This window comes from Protobothrops mucrosquamatus, unplaced genomic scaffold (assembly GCF_001527695.2).
Source record: "Protobothrops mucrosquamatus isolate PMUCROS unplaced genomic scaffold, P.Mucros_1.0 scaffold_224, whole genome shotgun sequence".
Classification (NCBI taxonomy): domain Eukaryota; kingdom Metazoa; phylum Chordata; class Lepidosauria; order Squamata; family Viperidae; genus Protobothrops; species Protobothrops mucrosquamatus.
In genome coordinates this window covers 957,650-968,910 of record NW_015386300.1, presented here as the reverse complement: position 1 = coordinate 968,910, position 11,261 = coordinate 957,650, and the positions used below count along the sequence as shown (strand labels likewise).

Here is an 11,261-nt window from a genome sequence, read left to right as displayed (position 1 = left end):
GAGCTTGCAAGGCAGATAAATGCATTAGGTGTGTCTGCTTTTGACATAGAAGATTCTCTTCCTGACAATATCTGTTCAGACACCGGTATCTGAGAAATCGTAGCAAACATGAAATAGAAGAAGAGGGAACTACACTTTTCCAGTTGCTAATATAGCTGACTGCATCTTAACCCTTGGCTATGCTAGCTGGCACTGCTGAGAGTTGTAGTTTAGTAACATTTGAAGGAATACATTTTTTTCTATTTTTGTTCTATCCATTACTAACTGAAAACAGACATATCTCCAAATCCAGATGGTAGTTATCCAAGAATTTATAAATATAAAATTGCAGATCTTCTGGCAAAAATATGTAACATGCCTCTAGGAATGAACTTCATGTTAGAGGAAAAGAGCCAATGAAATATTATGCTCTCAAAACAGGAGTTCAGGAAGTTTATTTGATTATTTATTTCCCCTTTATTATTTATACAAATAACTCAAGGTGGCAAACATGTCCAACATATCCTCCTACTACTACTTTCCCCGCAATAACAATCTTGTAAAGTGGGTTGGGTTGAGGGAAAGTGACTGGCCCCAAATCACCCAGCTGGCTTTCATGGCTAAGGGTCCACCAAAGATAATTGATAAGCATTCAAAACTGTCTCAATGCCTTGGCCTGAAATGCAACTGGAATGGGTTCAGGTAATCTGTTTCCTCCAAGATACAGTGTAACTGCTGTCTGATTATCTTTCTAACAATCTTCCCCATCAAGAGAAAGTTGGAGACTAGACCAGACATGTCAAACACAAGGCCCGGGGGCCAAATGCGGCCCGCGAAGTGGCTTCATGCGGCCCGCAAAGCCATCCCGAAACAGTGAGGGAACGGCCCCCACTGCCTTGGCCCTGACCCAGGCCGGCCGGGAGCCAATGTACAATTTTGTGGTGGCCATCTATGCTGAAACACATTCATTCTTAGCTCCACAAGGTCGTCTGGAAACAGCGAGGAACCAGCCCCTGCCGTGTCAGCCCCGCCCCCAGGGTGCATGCTTGGGAGGTGTCACCCTTTGTGAGGAATGAAGAAATGCACCATGCCTTGGCGCTTGCCCCGGTCTCACCCCCTTCTGGCAGAGACCCTTAGATCTGTCCCACTCCTGCCCAGGCCCCCACAGGCCCCCTTGACGCGAACGATGTAGAGCTGGCCATGCCCACCCAGTAGGCCACACCTATTCCATCCACGCCCACCCAGTAGGCCACACCCACCCTGGCCACACACACACACCCCGAGGGCAACCGCAATGCTGATACGGCCCTCAATGAAATTGAGTTTGACACCCCTGGACTAGACAGTAACTGTCCATGATGGAAAAGTACATGCCTCCTTTAAAGCACCTCCCCTCCGTCAAAGAGGCTGACACAATTGCACAGCCCCACTCATTGGTTTTCTCTCAGCCCATCTTGACCACCCAGGAGGGCCCTGAAATTAAACAAAAAGGTGACTGAACTCACAGCTTGAAGGACCTTGTCACTGGGAGTTATAGAATCAAATTGGTAATTAAAAAGTGATAAAGTAATCTATATGCTGTGAAATTCCAGTAATGAGCTACATTCCAATTGTCTGGAAAGTGAGAACAAAGTGCACAACTCCTTTTATTCAGTAGAACCACCAGCCCTACATATTATAGTGGAAGGATTACAAACTCAGGGTAGGAAAAAGCCTAAGGATGGCAAAAATCTTGAATAAAAATTCCTGAAGCACCACTCCATCACTCCCATCAAATAAAGAAATGGAGTAGGCGAGGGATGTGGCGCCAAAGCAGTAGCTTAAATTTACAGGGCGTTCACAAAAGAAATTACGGTGGGTAGGAGACTGAAATCCCCAAATCTTCCTCTTCCCTCCCCCCCCGCTCCAAGACGTTCTCTGAACCAGAAACGCCTCAATCCAATTCTTAGGCGCTATCCCGAGTGTAACAAATCAGCGTTCTGTTACCCAAGGATAAATAACGTGAGAACGTAGCCTGGAGGCGATTTCCCGACCTGACTAATGCAACCTTGACGCCGGCGGGAGCGGGGGGTGAGAGAAGGCGATTTTTAAAAAAACGAGTCTCTTTGCCGACCCGCAAGAGGGAACTTGGAAGGGGCGTGCCCGAGAAGGAAGTTTCCCAGCTGCGAGGCCGCGACAACAGCACCGCCGCCGCCTTTTGCCATTCTTAGAAAGGCGCTGCCACCGCCTCAAACCATCGCCAACATCTAGAGCAGGGCTTTTCAACCAGTGGTACGGGTACCACTTGTGCTACATTGGCACCTGGCAGGTGGTACGGGACCATCCTAGAAAAGTGGTAGCGGGGGGGAGGGGGAATGAGAGTGCCGCCAGGCGGGCAGGCAGGTGTCTTGCTCAGCTGTGCCTTGGGGGGCACTTTTTCAGTGCCATTGTAACTTCGAATAGTCACTAAGCAAACTGTTGTAAGTCGAGGACTACCTGTACTTTATCACTTTTTTCCTTTTTTTTTTTTTTTGGGTCATCAAGTTTTTGACACCTTGCTAGGCGACTGGTGGTACTCGGATATTGCCATATCCTAAAAGTGGTACAATCGGTGAAAAGGTTGAAAAGCCCTGATCTAGAGGGGATCGCGCGCCTAGTCGCCTCGCTCTGCTTCTTTCCCCAAGTTCCGACCGCGTTTTGCGGACGCGATAAGCGAAAGCGCCCAGCCTTCCGTTTGCAGCGCCCGGAGGCGTGGAAGATGCGCGCAGGCGTATTTCTTCCTCTACTACGCGGAGGCCAAAGGCGCCCGAGAGTTTTGGCTTTTCCGGGGAAGTTCGGTTGACGCGGCTCCCGAGACTCGGGAGTATCTCCCGCCCGCTGTGCCACCGTCGATCCTCTCCCCCGCCCTCCTCTTCTGCCAGCCAGTCTCTTGCCGGGGTTCAACTTCTGTCGGCAGAGCCGAGGATGGAGAGCGGGGATCGCCTGCTTGGGGTGGCGGTTCTGCTCGCCGTGTGCGGGAGCGGTTTCCCGCTCGGTTCCACTTCGCCGGGACCCGGAGGAGCAGCTGTGCACAGCCTGCGGGGCAGCTGGCGGGTGAACAACGCGAACGGCTCGCTGGCTCTGAAAGGCGAGGTCCCGGGCTGCGTGCATACCGCCTTGTTCCGAGAGGGTCTCATCCAGGTATTGTGACGGCGGGCCGGCTTGCGCGCATTGGAAAGCAGGTGGTTGGCAGGACGTGTCTCGCGAGCCCATATGGGGGGGAGGAGCGGGTGTGTTGTGTTAACTGTGGTTATCCTGCGACAATTGAGTCTGCTATTAGAGTGGTAAATTCGGGCTGAATTGTCCCTGAGGGATGCTCTTGGATTTGACTGGGATGGTATAAGGCTCCCACCTTTAGCAGGGGGGTTAGACTAGATCCCATGATCTCTTAAGTCCCTGCCAGCCCTATGATTCTATGACTCAGAAGTTGCCAAATGAAAGCTATTTCAACATCTGTACCAAAAACAATGAAATCAAACAAGGGTTGAATTTTTTCTCAGTGTTAAGTGGGTTTCTCTAAACCCAATCCGATATTCTGGCAGTAAGATGGATAAAGAATATGCACTAAAGTATTCTGGAGCTTTGTGTTTGCTTATTTCATTGGTGACTAAGTTGCTCCCCTGATGTACTCATCTCTGCAAGCGTTGTGTGTTTTTGGATTTGATGGGATTTGCAGGGAGCTATGGTGTGGCCTTCCAGCACCAGCCATTACATTCAGTTCTTCCCTTGCAGGATTAATTGATTTTTGTGTGCAGGTTATGTGGCTGTTATGATATCTGTTTTAGGTTCAAATGGGACTGTGGCTTTCCACCGGTTAATATTGAGCTGTTTAAGAAAGGGACATATTCACACATAACACTAAGTCAGCGATAAGCAATCTATTCCTTGATTCATAATGTGTTATCCTGAAAAGCTTTTGAGGACTATCATGCATAAGCCATGGAAAAATGATACCATGACATATATAGTCTCCACTGGGGTCTGTTGGATCTCAACATTGAATAATAGTTAATTTTAAAAATAGCCAAATTCTCAAGAGATGTCAAAAATCAAAAATCTTGTAAGATTTGGCAGTCTCCCGATAAGTTAATCATTTTAAAACTTTATTTTTATTTTGATACCAGAACAGAAAACACTTGGTACTATATATACAGATTACTAGTAGTCCTGAAATCAGAGATAAAGATCAGAGGTAAAGATCCATTGAGCTAAAGAAATTAGTCTAGTTTGTTTAATTTTAGCATGGTATGAACCTACCAGCTATAATTTATCCATTCAAGTCAATATGGCTTGTTCAACAAACTTCTCTAAAGCAAAATCTGACATTTATTTTTATTTTTATTTTTCATTTCCTTCATTCTTGATGTTCAATGGTTTTTGTGGCCAAGATCACATGGTTTATAGAAAGAAAATTTAATCAAACCAGCCTGAGGGGTCTTTAGATTCCCAAAATCCCAGTGAGGACTGAACATATTTGATGGCTGGGAATTGAAAGAAATTGAAATCCATGAACATGGAAAATGCCAACAGTCTATTGCAGAAAAATTGTGGAGAAAGACATGGATCTGAACGGGGCATGCCATGTGGCAATCCAGTTCCCCCCTTTTCTTAAAAGGGAAATGAATACCCAGATGGATGTATCATTTAATTAGCGAGCATCAGGCAGTAGCACACGATTTGTGAATGTGTATATCATATAGCCTCAAATATAATTAAGTGGAATCCATTATATTGATGCCTTAAAAAACAAGAAAGGTTCTTATACTCTATTTCAGGGGTGTCAAACTTGCCGTGTCACATGACGTGTTGTGATGTATTGTAACATTTTCCCCCTTGCCGGAGCTGGGGTGGGCATAGCTTCCAGTTTTGACACCCCTGCTCTATTTTATGGAATTGTTCCTTATAGATGACATATCAAAGTTCCTTATAGATGACATATCAAAGGGCGAAATTAACCAAATAAAAAAAATGAAGTGCATCCCTGTTTCAGTCCTGTTGAAAAAAGTAAGAACTACACAGCAAAGGGAGCTACTGAATAGCCATATAATGATCAGTTTAATCAAATTAACAATCATGCATCCTCATTTGTTTCAATGAAGTTGTGTAGGGAAGGAAGTGCTGTAATCAGAAGCAAACTGGAAGCAAGGCAAACATAAGGAATTCAGGTTTAAGCTCATTAAGTTGTCAGAAAGGAAAGCATCTGCCGAAAAATAGCGGCCAGCTGGCTGGACTTGTAGGAAATGTGTTCTATAACATGGACACCATGTAAATGTGTACATGAAACAACATGGGTTTATTGAGTCATCTGCTTTGTTTTCCCCTTTTCAGTGAAGATGTTTTCTTAATACTTTAATGGTTACCTTTCTCAATCCTGATTGGGAAGGATGTGATTTGTAGCCAAACACATCTGGAATGTGCAAATACAGGGAAGCCTGCGTTTATGGTGTTTTTTAATTTTTAACCGTTTGGACAGTCTTGCATCTTTGGTTCCATAGTATTATATGATAATATTGTATATTTTATCTGATCATTTTTAAAATAATGAAATAAATACTGTCTTTACTTGCATGGTATATGTAAAACAGCTCTGTTTCAATACAACTACATGTATTACATCTCTAGTTCTTCGTAGATTATGAGCTTCTTTAAAATGGAAGAATTAAAAAAAAAGTTACAGATAGTCCTCAACATTTGACTATAATGGAACCTGCCCATTACGTAATGGAGCTGACTTGATTTTATGACTTTTATGCAATGGTCATAAGCAAGTGCAGCAATTGTTGAGCAAGCCAATGATTTGCTCTTGGCACAGTTTTGCTGAAAACCAGAAGTGTCCATTTCTGGCAAAATTGTCATAAAACATGGTTATGTGACCATAGGATGCTGCAAATGGCTGTAAAGGCAGCTGTTGCTGAGCACTCAAAGTTTGGTCTTGTGATTGTGGAAGAGGCCCAACCAGACTTCGAGTCTGGGTCATAAGCCCCCTTCTTGGGTCAGTTGTAAGTGCAAACAGTCAATAAGTGACTGGCATTAGTCGATGATTACCTGTATTCAATATTTGTCTGGGAAAAGCTGGTTGCTATCCTTGTTTCTAAGTGCAGGTTTTTATTTGTTTTAATGATCTAATACCTGTAATACGTAACTCTAAAATCAGCTTCATTGTCTACTTTTGTTGTGAAGCCTTCAGTGCTGATTTTGAATTTACTTCGGAGGAGACAGGTATAGAATTGCATTCTAAATAAGTATTGTTTCATTTGAGCATAATGGTAGGGATTAGGATCCAAATACAAGCCCGGGATTTTAATAGGAAGTAAACAGATGGATCTTTTAAAAGTAATGATTTTCCACAAATTCATCCAATGATTTCGGCTTGATGCATTGTGGAAGTTGGTATCCTATTGTACAAATCATTAAAAGTATGCTGAGATACTTTATTAGGTGCTGCTAAGCATTTCATCAAGGCTATGAAGCTGTTCAAGGATAGTGGAATGAATGACTCACATTTCAAGGCTTCCCTCGTAATGGAATAGTTCAGGATTTGAAGTCTGTTTCTGAGAAAGGGTTAGGCAGCAATTTAATTGAGAGCTGGACACTTCTATTAAGTGCTCTCAGCAGTTTCCATGTGAATATACTGCAGTGAGCATTTCTGCCTTTTCTTTTGATTCCCGAGACCAAGCTGTGAGCGCTGAATTCTCTTTATTTGCACTGAAATCATGTTCTGAAATAGCTACCAACTTTTTTTTGCCAAGAAAAACCTCACAGTGACTGTCTATGTTAAATTAAGTATGTGCATAAGTGTGTATAAATTCATGCCTGTGCATATCTATCTGAATTAATTCTACCACTGTGCATGTGACTGAATTATGCAGATTATAGAAGTTATTTTACACTCAATTTTCATTTGATGGTCTAATATGTAGCTGAGCTTTAAATTATTTTTTTCTTGCTATATCTAGCAAAGAATAAAAATTACAAATCAACTGCAGATAAAGGCAAAACAGGAACTAATGCTGAAGTAAGTATTAGATTTACATAATTTGCTAGATTTCCATGAATTAGTCCATCAAGAAAAGCAGTTGTTTAAGACTCATCTGTAGTATATGTTCTAATACAGACATGTCAAACACAAGGCCCGGGGGCCGGATACGGCCCGCGAAGTGGTTTCACGTGGCCCGCGAAACCATCCTGGAAACAGTGAGGGAACGGCCCCCACTGCCTTGGCCCTGGCCCAGGCCCAGGCCATCCGGAAGCCAATGTACAATTTTGTGGTGGTCATCAATGCTGAAACACATTCAGTCTTAGCTCCACAAGGCCATCTAGAAACAGCGAGGAACCAGCCCCTGCCGTGTTGGCCCCGCCCCCTGGGTTCATGCTGGGGAGGTGTCACCCTTTGTGAGGAATGAAGAAATGGACCATGCCTTGGCGCTTGCCCCAGTCCCACCCCCTTCTGCCAGAGACCCTCAGATCTGTCCCACTCCTGCCCAGGCCCCCACAGGCACCCTTGACGCGAACGATGTCGAGCTGGCCATGCCCACCCAGTAGGCCATCCACACCCACCCACCCTGGCCATACCCACCCAGCCTCCCGAGGGCAACCGCAATGCTGATGCGGCCCTCAATGAAATTGAGTTTGACACCCCTGTTCTAATAGTTCTGGGCTACTGGGACCAATATTGTTTGTCAGGGGTCAGCAAATTGGGCAAACTTTAGAGAAACTGGCCTTTTACCTTCAGCAAGTGAGACGGGAGCAGTTTATACTTGGTTGCAAATCATTCTCGTGTAAAACTGCAGCTTGGATGTAATTATAGTAAAAATTAATTAATTAAATAACTAAATCAAAACAGTATATTTTTCAGCTTATCCATTAATGGATTTTTTTCCTTTAAACTCTTTTTCTATACAAGTTCTTAAAAAATCAACATGCATTATTTCAGAATACTTCCTTCTTTTTCTTTTCAGGTGAAACCTAAAGGGATACATTGTGCATTGTTGATAAATAGAACTAACATCTTTATCCTTTAACACATTTAATTGCTCTCCTTCTTTTTTGGCCTGATGATGTTTGTAAAATCTTACCCAACACTTCCTTTCCTGTTTACATTTTTTTCCAAAGCCAAACATATGCTCAATGGCCCAATGAATTTGGGAAATATATATGTGCTATATATTTATGCTATATATTTAAAAAAAGGATGTTCCTATCTTGGAAACTATTTTATACAAGATAAGACATAAGTGGCGGTTTAGAGAGGTTAAAAAGACCTGTTATTGTCAGCACATCCTTGGCCTGAAAGCTGTCAAGCCCAAGGCAAAGTACAAAAAGTCAGTCAGGAAGAAACCATAATGGGTTTAAGCAAGGAATTGCACCATCATTCTGTTCAGAGTGGCTTCATTCTAGTTTTCAATAACCATTTTTATGTAGTTACTTCATGTTGTATGAGAAACTTCAACCAAGTTAAACTGTATGATATTGGAGGGCTGAGATTTACTTCTGAGTCCTTAGGTCTAGAGCAGGGGTGTCAAACTGGCGTGGGCCGGACGTGTCATCCGGAAGCCGCGCCCACCCATTGCCGGCAATGGCAAAACCATCCCGATATGTTGCGCGACATCACGTGACGTCGCAAATTTGACATTTCTGGTCTAGAGAGACCAACAATTTCCATTTTATATTTTCATACAATAGCCTTGCAACCAAATGTAGGTTAGTTTGCTCTATTTGATCCCCACAGCTATCTATGGTTATGAAATTTGGACCTTAAAAAAGCAAGACAGGAAGAAATTCAACTCATTTGAGCTGTGGTGCTGGAGAAGGCTCCAGCGTATTTCGTGGACAGCAAAGGTGACTAACAAGCAAGTACTGGAGTGCCTAAAACCAGACATGTCACTGGAAGGCAAAATCACGAAATTGCATCTCACTTACTTTGGCCATGTCATGTGGGGGAATTCACTGCAGAACACAGTTATTTTTGGAAGAGTTGGTTGTAAAAGGAAACCAGGCCATCAAAGAACACGGTGGCTGGATACCATCAAAGCTGACACCAGTCAGAGCATAGAAAAACTCAAAGAAATAGTGCAAGATCGGAAGATGTGGAAAGAGCTGGCTTATAGAATCACCAAGAGTCAGACTTAACTGAATGGATAACATTATTAGCGTTTCATGCACATAATATTGCTTGATGACCTCATACAGGTGACCAGAATTACTGTGGGATAAGCCAGTTGATCAGAGTTATCCCACAAGAACAGACCTTAATTAGATCTATCTAGTCCAGCACTGCTTCCATGGTGACCATAAAATTGTCTATGGGATATGTATAAGATGGACAAGGGAACAATGGATTTCTATTATTTCGTAGAAACTAGTATCAATACACATTCTGCCTTTGATGTTGGAGATATTATTAAAAGTCTCGGGGGTTGCTTTTCATCTGTGAATTTATCTGATCCTCTCTTAAAATCATTGTTGCATCTTACAGCAGCAAATTCCATATGCCATATAAGAGATTGGTTTTGTCTGCCCAGAATCTCTTAGTGTTCAACTTTGTTGAATATCCTCACGTTCTAAAGTTAAGGGAAAATGAGATAAAAAACCCTCCCTATTCACTTTTCTCCCACAACATCAATTTTATGCACCTCAACCATGTTTTTTCCTGCTTGCGATTTTTTTTTCTCAGCAAAATATGGCTCAAATATTGTTCCCTTTTCTACTGTAGGCACTTGATCATTCTTATTGGCCTTGTTTTGTTACCATTACAAGCAAATCTGCATTTCTGAGACTTCACCAAAGCTGAATATTAAATAGAACAGATAATTTCCCTACATAGTGGGTGGCATATGTTTAATGATCTATGCCTGTGGCTACAAACTACATAGCACAGATGCACTCATTTCTGTTTGTTGTCTGAGTTGACATTGTAGTGCATTAGCAAGCTAAGTTATCTGCTTATAAAAAGGTTGGAAATTACTTCTATAAATTATCCATTTCTTCACAGTAGGTGGCTTATCTTTCTGATTACTCAACCAATGTTGAGTTGACTCTTCTGGTTATGCTGAGACCTGCCAGCACAAGTTACAGCTGCTTCTTTCCCTGTGATGTTACACAGATTGATACCTTCTGTGAATGTATAGTATCTGATCCTACAGAGAAATCATGTGAACATTCTTTAAAAACAGTAATGCTGGGCAGCTTTCAAAGTTTGAAGGAGAAAAAGTCATTGGGGCATTCACACACTGTACAGTATCAAGTGTTGGCTCCTCTTAAATCAAATGTGTAGAAGACACAGGATTTTTAAGGAGTTGTTGATGAAGGTTACATGAGCTCCTATGTGTGCTTTAAATCAGTTTCCTCTTCAGATGTGAATCATTACATAAATTTGATAAGTAGGTCCTATAACAAATTATCAGCCCTCCAAATCTTCTATCTTTGTAGTTAGGACATAGAACTGCCCCTTCTCCCCAATTTTTCTCCTCATTTGTCAGATTAACATACTATGTCTAAGCATGTGTGATATCTCTACTATTGCCAATTCCCTGATGCTAATGTTTGATTACCTTGATTACCTAAGTTGTTATGCCTACATTAGAGCACATGTTTGGAGACTTATTTGTTATATCATTATTATTGGAGTTGGATGCAGTCTGCTTGTTCTCTTGTTTTCATCACATTTGTCAATATTTTGCTGGTTGCTTTGGGTGGATGGAAAGTTTCCCTCTTGTATTTGGCCTTGAAAATTGCCGATTCTGTGATTCAAAACAGCCTTGACCACATCTGATAGCTACAGCATGTTGCTTTTTCTCAGTTAAAACTGAAGGAAATACTTTGTCTGTAACACTCCTGCAACTTATAAATATACAAGGTGATTCAGAACTGGGCCTGCATATTAAGTTGAGATGAATTAAAAAGGTTCATGGAAGGAAGCCTCATTCCAATTCTTGGCTCTATCCTGTGCAATTCAAGTGAACAGCTGTGGTGGCACAGTGGTTAGAATGCAGTAATGCAGTAAAGTACAATAACCTTAATGTTAATTATGGTTTGTTGACATTATCAACTTTAAAAGGTTTGGAGTTGGCATCAGGGCTTTTTTTCTCGGAGAAAAGGTGGCGGAACTCAAACCTGGCCACGCCCTCATCAAACCCTAGGACCGCCCCTTTAGAGAACAGGAATGCAAGTAAAATTTGGGAGGGGCTATTTCCGGTGTGGGAGGGGCTATTTCCGGTGCGGCCGGCCCGGAAAAAGGTGCCGGAACGCGGTTCCGCCGCGTTCCG

At 42.6% G+C, this 11,261-nt stretch overlaps 1 protein-coding gene across 1 annotated transcript in view; it reads left to right on the top strand.

Moving 5' to 3' along the window:
- Nucleotides 1-2,841: 2,841 nt before the first annotated feature.
- The window catches only part of MANBA (mannosidase beta), a 75,143-nt gene continuing 66,723 nt past the window's right edge, over nucleotides 2,842-11,261 (top strand). Inside the window, exon 1 of the mRNA XM_015828381.1 lies at nucleotides 2,842-3,138. Within this exon, the coding sequence (XP_015683867.1) occupies nucleotides 2,923-3,138 (216 nt within the window). The 5' untranslated portion in view covers nucleotides 2,842-2,922. The remainder of the gene's footprint in view (nucleotides 3,139-11,261) is intronic.